We start from the raw sequence: 18,504 nt of genomic DNA on the forward strand, positions 1-18,504 counted from the left end.
AGTCCAGCCACTGTTTGTGCAGCAGGGTCTCTGACCTTCCTGGAATCTTCCTGGCCTCCCTACCCCCAAGACATGACAGACAGGATGTGGAAATCATTGATTTTTATTAATTTCATAACTGGGAAATTCCGTGTGAAAGCAAAAGGAGCACAGGTCATCCACGCTAGAAAGAGACTTGCTTCGAGGGTGGTGCACAGCTGTCCTGGCACAGCCCTGGGGAATCCCTAGCTTTTGCCACTGTTTCTGGGTTCCTGGGGCCCAGGATCTATGTACCCAGCAGTGAGAACACTCAGTTATCAGACAGGAGGTTCAGACTAATAAAGGAGTCAGTGACCATGTTAAAGAGGCAAAAAATTCAGGACACCATCCAGGTGCTGCCTCAGCCAGGGCTGCAGGCGGAAGAGATTGATGTGGAAGTCTCTCGGCTGAACACCATGCGGAGGTTTCCTGCGGGAGTTTTTGTTGGAGGAACCATGACAAGGGTTGAAAAGGCCCCAACTCACCAGGCCCACCTGGAGGGAAGAGATGACAGGGTGGAGATAGTGGCTTGACAAGTCACTCCAAGCCTTGACCTCTCTGGTTCCCCTCAAAGGCCGCCCACATGTCCCTTGCAAGGACTTTTGCCCTGGCAGGGAACCCCCTTCAGATCCTGCTTCTCACCTGGAAAAACCTGTATCTCCGCTCAAGGAAAACCGCTCCCCCAGATTCTCCTGCAGGGAAAGAAAGAACAGTATTGTCCAGGATAGCACACCAGTACGAGAAGTGCTTGCAAACCACAGGGACACTGTAGCCTTCTCCCTGGAAGTCCAGGACCAGTCTAACCTTTGCAAGGATTGTCATCTCCCTCCATCCCGCTGCACAGGAACTGGTCTGTCACCACCTCGCTAATGTTTGTCAAGCCAGGGAAGATGTCTTTGTTTTGGGACACAGCCTCAATACAGCTTGTCCACTGCGGTGTGGGGCGTAGGAGAGAGGAGTGAGGACATGCCAGGAGACATCAGGCAGACCAGTAAGGTCCAAGAACTGCGGAGACTGCAGGCAGGCTGGACGGTCCGGGAGCGCCCCCAGGCTACCTATCCCAGCATCCCTCACTGAGCTCTTACCTCAGGTCCTGTCCTGAGCTTGACGTTCAGTCTGTTCCCATTCAAAGCTACAAAATGTGCAGGAACTTTCTGCTGTGACAGAAGTTCCATCTCTGCCATTGGGGAGAACGGGGTGTTGGTACAGTTTCCTTTACCCAGCTTGAGGACTGCAGCGCGGTCCGGGCTGGCACTCTGCAAGCTCTGGCTGCAACCCACCAAGAACCTCAAGCCTCCAGCACTCACCATGGTCTTTACAAGTACCACCTGGGGGTCTCCGCAAAGCCACGTTGGCCCCCACAGTGCAAGGAAGGCAGATGGGCCTGGGAGAAAGGCAAGCGTCAGACAGGCCCGTCCTCAGTCTCCCCTCTGGTGCTTTCCAGAGCACTGTCCTCTCTAGGGTCCCCTTCCAGCTGAGTTCAGGCACCTGGCATGGGTAGACATCTTCACTTTCTGAGACAGCTTCAGCAGAGCAATGTCGTCAGCATAGAACTCTGAGATGCCCTGGTTCTGCTTTGCGTGGACATTAAACCCTGGGGCAATTAACACCTTCTCCACAAGGAATTCTTTACCGTGCTGAGAGGTGGGATCCCCTGGAAACAACAGCGGGTTAGACTGGACCACAGGCTAAGGAGAGACAGTGGTGACTCTGGCCTTGCAGTGAGGGATCTCCTGCAGCCCCTGACTTACCCACACTGACCCTCCACAGGTGGCGGTCCTCCAGCTGAGTATCATGGAAGCAGTGAGCTGCAGTCAGCACCCACTGGTCAGAGATGAGTGACCCCTGGCAAGTCTCCTTGCTCTTTGGCTGCAGGGAAAAGACAACAATCCAGGTTTGCTGTGCCTGGCCATTTGTACCCGCATGGTCCAATCCCTGCCTCTCCTCCCTGATACCTTAAAGGTGACTTGCCAAGGTGTCCTCTCCTGGTCAGAGGCATTGACAGACATGTTCCCCACCCCGCAGATGGTATCTGTGAGCTTAGAGACATCTATGGGCAAAGGAAGATGGGGAGGGAGGTGGGTGAGGGCCACTGGTCCAGGCTGCCACCATGAGCCCCCGTCTAGTCCCCGCTATGCTCTCTTCTGCAGGGGACAAAGCTTACTCACCCAGCATGTGCTCAAAGACCTGCTGCACGGCCTTTGCATCCTGCAAGATGAAGGCGTGCCTCTCGCCATCCTTCTTGGAGGCCAGCTCGTTCAGTTCTTTCCAGTCCACGTCCAGCTTGCCCACCCCAATAGCATAGATGTCTGGTGGGAAGGAGGGAGATCACCAGAGCCTGTGACTGGGAGGCCACCCAAGACATGAAGCGGGCACATGAACTCACCGAGTCATCGAACCCCTGAGTTAGATGGGCTCCTCTCCTTCTCCCTGTCTGTCTCACTTCCTCTCCCACTGCCACCCAGGCCCCACAGCCTCCTAGGAGCTCCTCAAACCTGAATGCACACTCCCTCTCCAGGCCCCTCCTCCATCTGCGCCTCCGGCTGCTGTCCCCCAGATGTCCACACAGATCTGCCTCAGCAAGGTCTTTTGGAGCGGCAATGCCCGGGACCTCCCATGCCATCCCCACTTGGCTTCACATCACCACCTGAATGCTAAAGGGCTGCCTGGTGTATCTTGCGGATTGCCTACAGTGGGTAGAACTGTGCGTTCCCAGAAGAATGTGTTCAAGTTCTATTCTATTGTGGATGATGTGACCTGAATTAGAAGTAGGGTCTTTCTTTCTTTCTTTCTTTCTTTCTTTCTTTCTTTCTTTCTTTCTTTCTTTCTTTCTTTCTTTCGTTCTTTCGTTCTTTCGTTCTTTCGTTCTTTCGTTCTTTCGTTCTTTCGTTCTTTCGTTCTTTCTTTCTTCTTCTTTTTTTCTTTTTTTTTCCTTTTGGAGACAGTGTCTCTGTGTAGGCCTGGCTCTCTTGGAACTCACTCTGTAGACCAGACTGGCCTCCAACTCACAGAGATCCACCTGCTTGTGCCTCCCAAGTGCTGAGGTTAAAGGCATGCACCACCAGGGTCTTTTGCCTTGTATTGCTAGTACTCAGGAGGTGGAGTTAGGAAGATCAGCATAGGCTCCCTAGTAAGTTGAAGGCCAGCCTTGGTCCATCCCCAAAATAAAACAAAAGAGGGCTGGAAAGAATGCTGAGTTGTCAAGAGTGCTTGCAGCTCTTCCAGAGGACCAGAGTTCAGGCTCCAGCACCCGCCGCCTATAACCCCAGCTCCAAGGGAGGTAACATCCTCTCCCAGCCATCAAAGGCCTCATGCAAACACACACATTCACAGAGTTAAAAAAATAAATAAATGTCTATAATAAAAGTAAACAAAGGTTATAACTCAATGGCAGAGTGCTTGCCTGGTAGGCACAAAAAAACCAAACAAACAAACAACAACAAACAAACAAACAAAAACCTTACATCCACTCCCTAACAGTGCAATAAATACATAGGAAATTTGAACCCAAACATAGCTAGCTGGACACTGTAGAAACCAGACAAACTGGGGCGACCACAGAGGCGAAGCTTGCGGTTGTGTGGCTACAAGCTCTGGATCCTGCAGCCACCAGGCCTCTGCATAGCAAGACCTTGTCCCAGAAAGAAACCAAGAAAATAACTCTTCATTGTTTTCTGGCCATAGGTCAGCACAGTTTTCGGTCACACTAACCCTGAAGAATTATTGTTCACCAGCTGCCTGCTGCTGTGGGGACAGCAGAGGGACAGTCCCTACCAGGGACCCAGGCAGGCCCTTCCTGCAGCTTCCTGAAATGTGAGGTGCTGATGACGTCATCGCAGCGGCTCTGCACCAGCTCACCTTAGCTTCCTCCCCTACCTGCCTGAGAAGCAGGCCACGGCTGACTGTTTTCTCAGGAGAAACAGTCAGCCGTGGCCTGCTTCTCAGGAGGAAGAAGTGGGCCACAGCCGCAGCCCTCTGGAGATGGAGCCAGAGGAGGGACCACGGGCGGCTTGGTACCCAGCTCTTCCAGGAAATACTCAGATACAAACATGAAGAACTATAGGGAAACCCTCGTGGCTCAGGGCCAGAGCTGGGTCACACTGAACACTGTGACAGAGGATCCCATTCCTGTCCCCTATTGACAGGACTTGGATAGGGCAGAGTCTCACCCAGGTAGTCGTTTCTGTTCCGAGTGATGCCCAGGATCTCTCTGATGTTGTCGACTGCTGGCCTGGGAGAACCACCCATGTTGGACTTTCCTAGAACAGAGAAGGGAAATAATGATCATCTGGGTTGATGTCAGAATCCCGCACATCCGGGAAACATGCAGAGCATTCAGGCATTTCAAAACACACGGCTTCAGGCCGGACAGTGACTCGCTGCGTAAGAGCACTTGTTGCTGCTCTTCCAGAGGACCCGGGTTCGGCTCCCAGCACTTAATGGTGGCTCACAACTGTCTAGAACTCCATTCCCAAAATATCCAGGGCCCTGTCATGACCTGCAAGGGCACTATGGTGTGCTGCAAGTTAATACAATCATTGTGGAAACCATTCCTTAACAATTAGAAATACAACTACTACATAACCCAGCTATTTTACTCCTGGGCATATACTGAGTCGGCTCTATACCCTAGCATAGAGATACCTGCACCCGTGGTTACTGCTGCTTCATTTACAAACAAAGAAGTGAAATCAGCTTTCTTGCCCATCAACAGATGAGTGGATAGTGAAAATTTGGAGTGTACACATGTGTGTGTGTGTGATATTGTGTAATTTCAGAGTATGTGTATGTATTTGTGTATACACACACACACACACACACACACACACACTTCCCAGCACCTATAGGGTTTCCAGGTCTAGAAGGCAGCGATGGGGGCGTTGGTGTTGTGTTTGCAGAAGTTGTAATTGCTGGGGCAAAAGTAGCTTACTTTTGGTAATGTTTACCTTTCTTAAACTCTTTGCTATCCTAAGGCTAAAGCCTCTGGGTTCGGGTTCTGGCAGGGATGAGGTAAAGGATTTATTGCTAGTACTCCCTTCTGTGGCTTCTCCTTGGCCAGGCTCATTAACTCTTTGTGAACCAGAGAGAAAAGAAAAGGAAAGAATGAAATTCATTTACATAGACGCATAGACATTCCCACACACCTACATCTGGCTGTGCTTGCCCACCTGTTTCATCTACTCTGAAGAAGGTATTCACACAGACCTCCACACAGACCAACGGACAGACATCTGGTAGATGGATGGATAAGGCAGCCCCCCAAGTCGGCAACTTCCTTTTCTCTAGCCTTTTTATACCTTCTTAAACAAAAGCTCTTTAGAAAATTACCTCATAAATAAAATGTTACACAAACTTGGGAGTTATAGAGTGTCAACAAACAAGGTGTCAACAGTCAGTGCAAAGCAGTGGTCCATTCTGTAAGCTCATCCTAAGTTCAAAGCCACAGTTTCACATGGCCTTGCCCTGTCACAGTGCACACCTGTGGCCTCATCCTTGGACCTGACCTAGGATGAATGTTTTTCTTTGATCACAAATCTGTCCAAAGACTATTTCTCTTTTTAGTGTAATTGTGAAAGCTCATTGTATTTCTTATTATGCAGCCTTTACTTATTATTCTGTGAGGCGTGGGCACATTCTATTCTTGATTCCAACTTCATTACATCTTTCTAGCAAAGCAACTAAGACCATCTCTCTCTCTCTTTTTTTTTTTTTTTTTTGGTTGTTTTTTTTTTTTTTCCCGAGACAGAGTTTCTCTGTGTAGCCCTGGCTGTCCTGGAATTCACTCGTAGACCAGGCTGGCCTCAAACTCAGAAATCTGCCTGCCTCTGCCTCCCAAGTCACCCGGCTTCTAAAACCATTCCTTAAAACTTCCTAAGATTATTTAAAAGCAAATCAGGAATTCTATAAAAATCATTAATTCATCTAAACAGTGTTAATTTATGGAAACTCATCTCTATGCTGATCTACAGGAAATTTGCTCAATAGGATGGGCTGAAGCCAGGAGACCTTAGGCTGTGTGATAGTGGCAGCAAAGGCCTATCAGCTGTAAGGAGCAATCCTGAGATGAAGTCTCCTGGGACCTTGCCTCTACGAACTCACCCATCTTAGGCCAGGCTACGCTTGTACTGGTAGAAACCTGCCTCTGTGCTTCCACAGTGCTGAGATTAAATGCAGGTGTCATCATATCATAGCTGGTTTTTATTTTTTTCAGACCTCCAACTCGCCCTGAGGTCGGTCACTGCTGGCCTTGAACTCACGCTCCTCCTTCCCCACTTCCATCCCCAGCTGCTAGGATGACAGGTGTGCACTGAGACAGCCACACCAGGACGCAGGCTTCCCATACTTTTCATTTGATTCTCAGGAAACCCCAGGAGGTGTGGTCATTCTTACTTTAAAACTGAGAGCTATGCCCTGCAGGACCCACATCAAGAACTAAAGCAAGGAGATCAGGCCCAGTCCAGACGGCCCCTTCCGTCCTCGCCGAGCAGCCGCATCTCCAGGCTCAGGAAGATTACCGAGAGGAGTAACATTTTAAAATCATAGAACCTCGTTGTGCAAACTGCTCAAGTGGTTCTTCATAAAACCTGTGTGAGGCAGCCTGGCGGCGGCGGTGGTACATGCCTTTAACCCCAGCATTTAGGAGGCAGAAGTAGGTGGATCTCTGAGTTCAAGGCCAGGCTGGTCTATATATACTGTTTTGAAAAACAAAAACAACCCCCCCCCAAAAAAAACCCGTGTAAGGCAAAAAAGCAGCTGTTACTGTCCCCATGGTCTTTAAGCCATCATCAACACAAGGTCCACTTAAGCAGGAAACAGAAATATGGGGATGGGGTGGGGTGAGGCTAGGTAAGGGGGCATAGGGTGAGGGGGGTGTGTGTCAGGTCAGGAGTTCAAAGCCAGTATGGGGTACTGGATGAGACAAAATCAAAACAACCAGGGTGGAGGAGGGGAGAGAAAGAAAAAGAAAGAAACTGCGGCTTGCCTCCACAGCACACACACTAAAAATTAGAAAAACACAGAAAAGGGTCAGATGGTCCTGCACCAGGACGGCAACGCAGCTTCGAAGTGTCTGTACCGCAGTATTCTGATGTCACACAGCACAGCACACAGCAAAGGTTAGTAACAAGTAGCTGGCCGCTTCAGAGTCATGCTACTGAGTTCTAAGTGCTTCAGCACAAAGAAACGTGAGTGGTTGAAGTGACAGACGCCAATACTCAGGTCACAGGCTACTGTATGCAGATCATGATACTGTGTGCATGTGCTGACATGACACACTGTAGCCCATAAGTACATATGGTGACTGTGAAAGAATAGAATGTGTGTGAGTGTTTGAGTGTGTCTGAGTGTGTCTAAGTGTGTCTGAGAGTATATGAGTGACAGTGAGTACGCACGTGTGAGTATGTGTGTGAGTGAGTGTGAATGTATGTGTGTGTATGTATATGTGTGTATGAGTGTGTATGAGTGTGAGTGTATGTATGTGAGAATATGTATGTGAGTGCGTAAGTATGTGAGTGTATATATGTGAGTGTGACTATATATATGTGAGTGTGTGAGTATATGTGTGTGTGACTGTATGAGTGTAAGAGTATGTGTGTGTATGTGAGTGTATGTGTGCATGCGTATGTGTGTACAAGTGTATGTGTGCATGTGTGAGTGTAAATATATGTATGTGTGAGTGATTGTGTGTATGCATGTGTGTGTGTGTGCACGAGCGCCTGTTTATGAGCTGGGTGTTGCGGCACATGCTTGCAATTCCAGACACTCAGCACACTGGAGACGAAAGACCATGAGTTCAAAGTCAGCCTTGGCTACAGCGCACAGCACACATCTTTAATCCCAGCACTCCGGAGGAGCGGCAGGTGGATCTCTTTGAGTTTGAGGATGGGTTGGTTTACACAGTGAGTTTCAGACCAGAGAAACTTTGTCAACACAGAGAAACCCTGTCTCAAAAACAAGCAAGCAAGCAAAGATTAAGAGAGTGAGTCTTGCCGGGCGGTGGTGGCGCACACCTGTAATCCCAGCACTTAGGAGGCAGAGGTAGGTGGATTTCTGAGTTCGAGGCCAGCCTGGTCTACAGAGTGAGTTCCAGGACAGCCAGGGCTACACAGAGAATACCTGTCTTGAAACAAACCGAGAGAGAGAGAGAGAGAGAGAGAGAGAGAGAGAGAGAGAGAGAGAGAGAGAGAGAGAGAGAGAGAGAGAGAGAGAGAGAGACTCACAAGGGCAGGAAGAGCACCAGGACACAGGACTTCAGAACCTCCGCGGGCGCTCTGCCCACTGTTGCCAACCTCCAGCGGAGAGGGAGACACCCACCGTCAGTCAGAAGGATGATGGCGTGGCGGATTTCCTGCCAGGCAGAGGTCTCCATGCCGAGGCGATCCATCTGGTTATTCATCATGAGGTAGACACTGTTGAGAGCCTCGTAAGTGTTAGTGCCAGTGGCGTTTTCGTGATCTGGAATATGCCAGAAGAAAAATCTCTTGAAAACAAAAACCCTCTGCTTGCCACCTGAGCGGCCACCAGAAACGCGAACTATCCGAGTTTCTAATAAACTCGAACATTTTGGTTTTTCTACCGTAGAAAGTTCATCGCAGAACCAGATATGATGGTGCACATCTGTGGTCGTCTCAGCACTCAGAAGGCAGAAGCAGGAAGATCTCTGTGAGTCTGAGGCCAGCTTGGTCTGCAGAACAAGTTCCAGGCCAGCCAGGGCTACACACTACGACTCTCTCTCAAAAATTAATTAACTGGAGATGCTCATTGCGCAGACGTCTGTCTCAGGCCACTGCATGTTCCCAAGACAGGTTTTACAGTGTGCAGGTGGCTAAGGAGAGGGAGGGTTCGCCTTTGAGCTCGAGAAGCACCACACACTGCGGGGCTGCAGGGAGCCTAAGTCCTGCAGGTGCATTTGAACGTGGACTTGCAGTGTGTTGTGGAAACCCACGAGCTAAGGAAACCGGAATCCTACCGTCGCCTCCAATAATGAACACATGTGCGTTCTCTCTTTCCCTCCCCCCTCCCTCCCTCCCTCCCTCCCTCTCTTCCAGTCCTCATGTAGTCCAGGCTGCCCTCAGTTTTCATAGATAGTCAAGGATGACCTCGGACATGGGAGCAGGGGGATTATGGGGTGCCAGGGTTGGAATCTAGAGCTTCCCTCTACCAACTGAGCCTCATCTTCAGGCCCCGCCCCTCCTCTGGCTCCTCCCCCTCTCTGGCCCCTCCCCCCTGGAGTATGGCTCTTCACCCTCTACAGTGCCCCTCACCCAGCAGAGGTCAGGCAAACCTTTGTAGCAGACAGAGTCCAGACTGGCGATCACCTCCATCACATTCCGGGATCTCTCACTCAGGACCGACAAGACGGTTTTGGGCCGAGAGGCAAAGGTGATGATAGCTACGCTGACCTTTATCTCAAAGCTGAAGATCTGTGGAGAGCGGTATGGGGCGGGTGCTGCAAAACTGAACCAGAGCAGGTCCAAGGGGCGCAGGGAGACTGTTCTGAGGCTGACAGGAAGGACCCTCCGTGAGGAGCCCAGCCTTGAAGAAGCCAAGGGAATGACACAGGCCGAGCTTGGGCCCCGGACGACCCCTCCTCATTTCACCCGCGCATCAGCTCAGTGAGGGGCGCGCTGAGCCGCCCATCTCACTTAAGGATCTGAGCCTTGCCCAGCAGCCTGAGCCTTACTACTGGTGAGAGGTGCGGCAGCACTGAAGCGGCTTTCGAACACACATTCAGTCTTTCGAACACACATTCAAATTCTCTTTAAAATATAAATCCGGTATTGTGGGAGGAAATAACCGGGAGTGGATCAGTGAGGGAGATGAAAAGTGAAGAAGTAAAAAAATTAAATTAAATTTGCCGGGGCGGTGGTGCACGCCTGTAATCCCAGCACTTGGGAGGCAGAGGCAGGTGGATTTCTGAGTTCGAGGCCAGCCTGGTCTACAGAGTGAGTTCCAGGACAGCCAGGGCGATACAGAGAAACCTTGTCTCGGAAAAAAACCAAATCCAAAAACCCAAAACAAACAAACAAAACAGAAAAAAGAAAAAGAAAGAAAAGAGAAAGAAAGAGAGGTAGAGTATATCCTTGGCATGCATAAAGGTCTAGGTTTAATTTCCAGCAGGAAAAAAATATTCAATATAGCTGGAAGAAAAAACTATATATGGGGGGGCTAGTGAGATGGCTCAGTGCTTAAAAGCACTGACTGCTCTTATGAAGGTTTTGAGTTCAAATCCCAGCAACCACATGGTGGCTCACAACCATCCATAAAGAGATCTGATGCCCTCTTCTGGAGTGTCTGAAGACAGGTACAGTGTACTTACATATAATAATAAATAAATCTTTAAAAAACTATATATGTATGTACATATATATATATATATATATATATATATATATATATATATATGAACTATTGTTAAATACACAACTTTTTAAAATTGTTGGGTTGGGTATGGTGGCCCATACCTTTAATCCCAGCCCTTTGGAAAGGCAGGTAGATCTCTGAGGTTGAGAACAGCCTGGTCTACAGAGAGTTCCAAGACAGCTAAAGCTATGTAGACAGAACCTTTCTTTAAAAAAAAAAAGAAAAAGAAAAAGAAAAAAGAAGGGGGGGAGGGCTGGTGTCTGACCGGAGTGATCAGAGGTCCTAAATTCAAATCCCCAGCAACCACATGATGGCTCACAATCATCAGTACCGCTACAGTGTACTCATATACATAAAATAAATAAATGAATAAATAAATATGGGGGCGTGTGTGTGTGTGTGTGTGTGTGTGTATACATGTGCGTGCACCTCTATTAGTGTTTCTGCCTCTGTACTGAGAACTCTCGGAAGCTGTTCCCACACCCCGAAGTCAGAGCCTCCTATCTCCCTGGGATTACAAATACGCCTGTAGCTTCTGACATTTAGTTCAGATTCCAGAGATCTGAACTGAAGCTCACGCGGTGCCTGCCTTTACACACTGAGCCATTTCCTCAGTTTCCCCGTTAGTCCTTTAGCCCTTCCTTGGCCTCACGCAGTCCAAGGCTGATCTTGAACTCCCAAAATCATCTGCCTCTACCATACCTGGCTTGAAATATGAAATTATTGGCTTGATAAAAATTACAATTATTCAACTGGCGTGTCAAGACTCTTCTGGTCCACGCCATAGGCCGTCTTGGTAACTCTTTGGAGACCAGAGCTAGAGATGATGAGACACCCGCCTGGGCTTGGCTCCATGTGGTGTCCCCTGGCACCCGGCCCAGGGCCTCCTACACAGTAGGAGTCCTGAAACATTTATGGAATAAAGATATGATCCTATACATTGAATTCATGGTTCTGGTGGCCTGGGGAGACGTCTAGAAGAAGGTGGAGTGGGACTCTGAGCAAGGGAGGAGAGTGAATGGGACTGAGAAGCCATGTTGCTCTTGGTTTCTGACCCTGTCCACCATGAGTAAGGCGCTCTCCTTGAAGATGCCAAAGTCTTTTTCTGGCACACTCTGAGACGCATCAAGCAGCAGATAGAGGTTCAAGTGACCCGAGCGCTGGATTTGGATTCTGCGGCCCAGATTTTCTGAAGCAAACAAGAAATAAGGCGTTCAGATGCCCAGCCCCACCCTGTGTCCCACGGAGTGTCGCCTCCCAGAACCCAAGGATCTTGCCTTTCTCCTACTCCATCCAGGCCCCATCTCCGATGCTCACCTGTCCTCTTCTGGGTGGGGTTGGTGGCTCCCAGCAGGTTGGTGAAGGAGGTGCCTAGGGCAGACACTACATCCTCAGGGAAGTCGTAAGAGTATGTCTCTGTGGAAAGAGTCACATCAGGGGCAGCCAGGACCGGGCTTGGGCACAGAGGCCTAGGAGGACCCTGAAGATACTCACGTCGGCAGACGGGTTCCGACCCACTCCACACTCCGCTGCTCTGACACTCCCTCTCTGCAGAGCCGGTCAATACCAGATTTGAGGAGGAGCAGCGGTAACTGACCTTGTCCCCAAGGTCGAAGCTTGAACCTGTCCGAACTGTGCCCACTGAGACGCCTGGGTTGGGGCAGTGGCCGGCTGCAAGTGAGTACAGACAGGTAAGCAGGACTTGGAAGCGTCTGCCACTCCGATCGCCCTGTTCCTCCCGCCACACCCTTCTTCTAGGACCTTCTAGGCCTTAAGCCACCAGATCCATCAGACTGGAGTGTGGCTGGAGACCCTAAATAACCCACAGCACTTAGAGTTCAGCTTCTCAGCTGCCCACTGAGCACCCCAGGCCTGACCCAGGCACCACGTGCATTTTCTCAACCCCTGGGCGATCGCCACACACCATGAGAATGGTCAACTCTCAACCTAGAGGTGATTCCAGATGTGGGGGGGGGGGCGGGGTGGAGCATGGAGAACTCTGCTAAACATCTGGAGCACCCACTAGGGAAACCCCGAATAAAGCTGAGGTTGACCCAGCGTGTCACTCCAGAGGATGGAGCCAGGTGAGAGACCGTTCCTAAAGCCTCCTCACTCTCCACAGCCCCAAACCAGACATCAGAATACCCAACAGCAGAGGACAATGAATAATTCTTTATAATGCGTTCATAACAGAATACTATACAGTACAAAAAAAAAAAGGACCTCAGACTCTCGTGACAACATGCATAACTTCCAAAAGGAAGGTTTTGAGCATAGGAAAACAAAAGAAGAGTGGGAGTGGCAGCTCCACAAGAGGTTAGGAGTATTTGCTGCTCTTCCAGAGGTCCTGAGTTCAATTCCCAGCACCCACATGGGGGCTCACAACCATCTGTAATGACAAGAACATTGGGTCCCCTGAAGCTGAAGTTGCTGGCAGGTGTGAGCCCAGTCTGCTTGCTGGAAACCAAATTCTGGTCCCCTGGAAGAGCAGCGAGTGCTGTAACTACTCAGCCATCTTGACAGCCACACTATCCCCATTTTGCAGGTGTAAAAACTGAGGCACAAGCCGGGCAGTGGTGGCGCACGCCTGTAATCCCAGCACTCTGGGAGGCAGAGGCAGGCAGATTTCTGAGTTCGAGGCCAGCCTGGTCTACAGAGTGAGTTCCAGGACAGCCAGGGCTACACAGAGAATCCCTGTCTCCAAAAAAACAAAAAACACAAAAAAACAAAACTGAGGCACAGGAAGGGTAAGTGACCTGTGCAGAGGCTGTCTAACTCGAAGCAGCTGACCCCACTCCGAGCTCCAGAGGCTGCACTGAGCCTGACTATGCTGTTGGTCTCTCACAGGTCTTGTTTGTGATACTTCACGGAGTTAGTACAATACAATACAAAGTGTTGTCGAGAAGCGTTTAGAAAAGATGACAGAGCAGGTTTCATAGCTCATGCCTGACAATCTGAGCACTCCAGAGACTGAGACTGAGGTGAGTTCAAGGCCTCCCAGGATCCTCTGGAGCCACTCTGTCTTATAAACATGGGGCCTGGAGTAGCCCAGTTCAGCCGCAAAGGAAGGGAAGGAAGAAGGGAGGAAAGGAGAGAACAAATGGGAAAGGTTTGTAGAGCCCGTGAGTCAGGTGTGTGTGGCCCACAGACCTCAACCTACCCCATCTAGGAACATTATGGAGTCACCAAGAACACTAGGCTTTGTCCCCACAAAAGCCTCTGGGACCGCAATCCCACCCACCCCCATGTTCTGCAGCAGTCAGGACGCTCGCTTACCACCGTTGTCACACACAGCTGTCTCTCCATCCCACAGGCCGTTGGGGCGACAGTACCGCACAGGCGAGCCCCGCAAGGTGAAGCCATGCTCACACTCGAAGCTCAGGTTGCCACCCACAGGGTGGGACCCCAGTCGAGGGACATAGATGCCGTTCTCAAAGGATGCGGGGGCTGGGCATCGGACAGCTGGAGGGAGAGAGAGGATCTGGGCGAGAGCCAGCGCGGGGGAGGGGCCTGCCGAGCGGGGGAGGGGTCTTCCATTCTGCGAGGGGGGAGGGGCCCGCTGTTAGGACCCAGGCCAGTCAGCCGGGTGTGAAACCAGGAAAGAGACTGATATGGGGGCAGCCCAAAATACCAGCACCTGGGCCGAAGTTCAAAGCCCTCTAGACTATAGAGTGAATTGGAGGCCAACCTAGACTGTATAGCTAGACCCTGTCTCAAAAAACACAAGAGAGGTTGGGTGTGGTGGTGCACACCATCAACCCAGTGCTCAAGAGGCAGAGGCTGGTGGATCAGTTGCAAGCAAGTGTGGGTCAGCCTGGGCTATAGCATGAACCTGTCTCAAAGAACCCAGAAAGCCAAACCTGGCGGCTCGTGCCTGTCTAGCCGGCACTCGAGAGATGAGAGGGACAGAAGGAAGCTCATCCCAGCCGCACTGTCAGTCAAAGCTCACCTTTGAAAGCGGTGGTCTAAGCGAGCAGGCGCAAAACAAAGTTAACCAAAAGGGACCTAGGAGAAGGAACTAAGAGCAGGGAGCTGCACAAGGAACTAAGACCCTAATGTCTGCTCCCAGCACCGAAGAATACGGTTTTAGGCAGCTGATTGAATACTGTCAACTTAAAACAGTTCAGCGTTGTTGCTTAATAAATAGCTGCCCCCCCCAAGGGCTCTGGTCACCCCAGTCTCTCACCAGCAACATTTGTAGTTTTAGGGTACTCTGGAGCATTCAGCATCCATTTAGAATGGCCAAATAATCCTATAGTTAATTTTAGCTAAAAAAAATAATTGTCCTTACTAAGTAGACAGTGGACTTTTCCTGGTTTTGTTTGATGGATTGATCTGATTTTTGTGGTTTCCTTTTTTCTTTTTTCTTTCTTTCTTTCTTTTTCTTTCTTTCTTTCTTTCTTTCTTTCTTTTTTTTTTTTTTTTTTTTTTGGATTTGGTTTTTTCAAGACAGGGTTTCTCTGTAAAGCCTGGCTGTCCTGGAACTCGCTCTATAGACCAGTAGACCAGGCTGGCCCCGAACTCAGAAATCCGCTTGCCTCTGCCTCCCAGAGTGCTGGGATTACAGGCGTGTGCCACCACCGCCCCCAGCGTTTTTATGGTTTTCTGAGGGCCTTTGTTGGTATGGGTTGTTTGTTTTTGGAGAAAGGGTCTCACTTTACGGCCCTGGATGACCTAGAACTCACTATGTAGACCAGGTTGTCTCTCTCTCTCCCTCCTTCCGTCCCTTTGCCTCCCAAGTGATGGAATTTGGAGGTGTGAATCACCACACCAGGCTTTTTGCAGTATTTTGACTCTCTGTCTCTCTGTCTCTGTCTCTCTCTTCCTGGAGAATCCTCTGCTAATAGAAGCTGACATTAGTGGGGACTCTCCAAAGCCCAGAGCAAGGGACTCTCCAAAGCCCAGAGCAAGGGACTCACGTTTGCAGACTGCTTTAACCAACCGAGGGGATCTCGGGGTGGAAAGTGAGCTAGATCTTGGTGTCTGCCACTGTCCGTTGCTCTGGCATTGCCTCCAGGCTGGGGATGGGTACCTGCCCAGGGGGCAGGAATAGATGAGGAGGCTCCCAGGGGCCCAGCCATGACTGAGGGTGAAATTACCACCGGCAATATTGACATTCCGAGGGCAGGAGAGAGCAGCCAGGCCTGCGGGTGTGGGAAAGAACCGGACAAAAGGAAAACAGGCCAGATGAGAGGGGCAAGTAGAGGTTGTCCCTTTGACTTGTGGACCGGACCTGGCAGCACCTGCCACGCCCGCAGGGCCCCAATAACCCCTTTCCCAGCCTCCTACCTGGGCCCAGCTGCAGCAGACAGAGGAGAGCCAGCAGAGGGGCCATGGTTTCCAGAACCGAGAGCCAGGGGAGAGAACAGGTCATCTGACTTCCCCGAAATCACAGCTGGTTGAGTAGGCACAGATGCCAGAGACACGGGGAGTGGCGAGGGGGATGGTGCTAGGGGAGGAAACAAGAAAGAAACCTCAGGGATCGGGGCTCAGCTTCAGGGCAGGACCTTTGCCCCAGCACACACTGAAGCATGTTTGGTCCTGTGTGGATTGTGTTAAACACACAAAGCCACAAGCCCTGCAAAATGTCTTATTTACTTTGTTTCACTTCTTTTTTGGAGTTTGCCACACAGATCTGACTCCCTGGGTTCCGTTGGGTCTTCCCCAGGATAGCTTCTGAGGAATCGAAACTCATCTTTTAGAACTTCTTGGCATATAGGAAGATTTGCAGTCTTTCCTGGGTCCTTCCCTGAAAATAAGATAAAAAGAAAGTCAACAGTTACTTGGAAAGTTGGGAAGGATGCTTAGGGGAAAAAAGGTTTTTTTGGGATTTTTTTGTTTTTGTTTTTGTTTTTATTGGAACATCCAACAGATAAAATTCCCAAGTTGCAAAAAAAAAAAAAATCGGGGTTGGTATTCAAAAGCATAAACAGCATTTTGAAATTTGAGATACATTTTATTTATTGAAAAAAAAAAGAACTCTTTTCATACAATATATTTTGCTCATGTTTTCCCCTCTGAGACAGGGTCTCGTGTAACCCAGCCTGACTTAGGATTTCTAAGTAGCTGAAACTGGCCTTGAATCCTGATCCTTCTGCCTCTGTCTCCCAAGTGTGGGGATGACAAACACTGTTTCTCCCACTGGGCTCCCAGCTATGGAGACTTTTTTGTTTGTTGCTTTAAGGACAGGTCTGTCCTGGAATTTCTCTGTAGCCCAGGCTGGCCTCTGCCTCCCAGGTGCACAGGCCTGGACCAGCCATGGAGAATCTAACCCGATGTATTAGCCTCGTTGTCTCTCCCAAGCCTCTAGACATAGTTTCTTTCCTTGTTACTATAACAAGATCAAGGGGAGCACCCTCCTAGGCTCATGTCACCCCAAAAAACCTGTCAGATCAGCAGCAAAAATACCATTGGTTTCTATTTCGGGGTGGGGAGTGTTTGTGCGTGCATGCATGTGTGTGTGTGTGTGTGTGTGTGTGTGTGTCTGTGTGTATGTCTGTTTATTTGTCTGTTTATGCCTCTGGAGGTCATAGAATAATCATGGGTATAATTGCTTAGGTCCCTTCCATCTTTAGTGTGAGATGGGGTCTCTCACTGGTCCAGAACTTTGTCAAGTGAACAGTCTAACTGACCGGTTAGCTTCAGGGACCTCCTGTCTCTGCTCCCAACAATCACTGCGATTACAATACCACACCCGGGCCGGGCGGTGGTGGCGCACACCTTTAATCCCAGCACTCGGGAAGGCAGAGGCCGGCAGATTTCTGAGTTCGAGGCCAGCCTGGTCTACAAAGTGAGTTCCAGGACAGCCAGGGCTACACAGAGAAACCCTGTCTAGGAAAAAAACAAAAAACAAAAAACAAAAAATCCAATACCACATCCGGACTTTTTAACGTGGGTTCTAAGGAATACACACCAAGGCCTCACATTTGCACAACAGGCATCTTGCCAACCCAGTCATCTATCCAGCCCCCATCTCCTCGTGACTGAGTTTGAGGCCAATGCTAGCCTCAAACCTGCTGCGTAGCAGAGGAGGCGGGGCTTGAATTCCTGATCCTTCGGCCTCCGCCTTCCAATTGATGCTCTACTGCCACCTTGAGGACGCTTTTCACACAGCGCTCTTGGAGCCTGGGAAAAGGACTACGTCCAGCTTCTGGATCCTCCAGGCCTCCTTCCCCGGAGGCCCTGAGAGCCCCAGACACTAGGTTCTACCCTGAATCCCCTGACATTGTACCAGCTTCCCAAGACATAAACAAAACTCTGAGAATTTGGTTCTTGGGCCTCCCTAGAACCCAAAGGTCTGTCCTTGACCTCCTGTGAGGACTCACATGCCTTTCGGACAACGGCTAAACCCCCGGAGACCCTCTAACCCCCTGTGTGCACATAACCGTATGTGGGTGTGTGTCTGCATGCCCACCCGCTCTGTTCTGGATTTACCAGGCAGCCGCCTTTCCCCTTTCAGTGAGGTGCCTTCCTTCGTGGGACACAGACGCTCACATTTCTCCTCGGTCCCCAGAAACTGCTCTGGAGCTCCGTTCCCTGTCAGCTCCACCCCTGCCCTGTGTTGATAAGGTAGACTGGACGTTTCCAGATTGGGGGTGGGGGGAGACAATCATGCTTGCTTTCCTTTGGGGCAGAAATAAGAGGTTACACCCCAGCAGACCTTGCCCCTGCCCCCAGCCCAGATCCAGTGTAGTGGAAGGAATTCATTTTTTTAAAGACTTGTTTATTATTAAATAATAGTAATATATTATTATTATTATATCTAAGTACACTGAAGCTGTCTCCAGACCCACCAGAAGAGGGCGTCAGATCCCTTTACAGATGGTTGTGAGCAGATGTGGTTGCTGGGATTTGAACTCAGTCAGTGCTCTTACCCATTGAGCCCTCACGCCAGCCCCCAGGAATTCAGTTTTTGGTTTATGATGGCTAGGTGTAGCTCAAACACACTTAGGCTCCCCTCGGCCCATTAGTTAGCTGGTTCGTCACTGTCACACATGCTCCCATGAGATAAAACTCTGAGGATAAAATAGCACCCAAAGGAGGAGAATCAGCCCTATGGGGGTTCACACCTATAATCCCAGCACTCAGGCGACCGAAGCAAAAGAATTGCAAGTTTAAGGTCAG

General features: G+C 50.0%; 1 protein-coding gene across 1 annotated transcript; it reads right to left on the reverse strand.

Moving 5' to 3' along the window:
• Positions 1-87: 87 nt before the first annotated feature.
• C2 (complement C2) lies at positions 88-15,913 on the reverse strand. The gene is made up of 18 exons (XM_052164559.1): positions 15,670-15,913; positions 15,300-15,524; positions 13,657-13,842; positions 11,875-12,051; positions 11,698-11,796; positions 11,436-11,569; positions 9,302-9,440; positions 8,332-8,472; positions 4,188-4,277; positions 2,187-2,327; positions 1,974-2,068; positions 1,770-1,887; positions 1,507-1,672; positions 1,326-1,402; positions 1,104-1,195; positions 823-949; positions 661-710; positions 88-512 (listed from the first exon to the last, which is right to left on the reverse strand). Exons 1-18 carry the CDS (start codon positions 15,752-15,754, stop codon positions 339-341), a joined length of 2,316 nt encoding a protein of 771 aa, XP_052020519.1. The 5' UTR covers positions 15,755-15,913; the 3' UTR covers positions 88-338.
• Between the last annotated feature and the right edge of the window lie 2,591 nt (positions 15,914-18,504).

The sequence above is a fragment of the Apodemus sylvaticus genome, chromosome 19 (assembly GCF_947179515.1).
Source record: "Apodemus sylvaticus chromosome 19, mApoSyl1.1, whole genome shotgun sequence".
Taxonomy (NCBI): Eukaryota; Metazoa; Chordata; class Mammalia; order Rodentia; family Muridae; genus Apodemus; species Apodemus sylvaticus.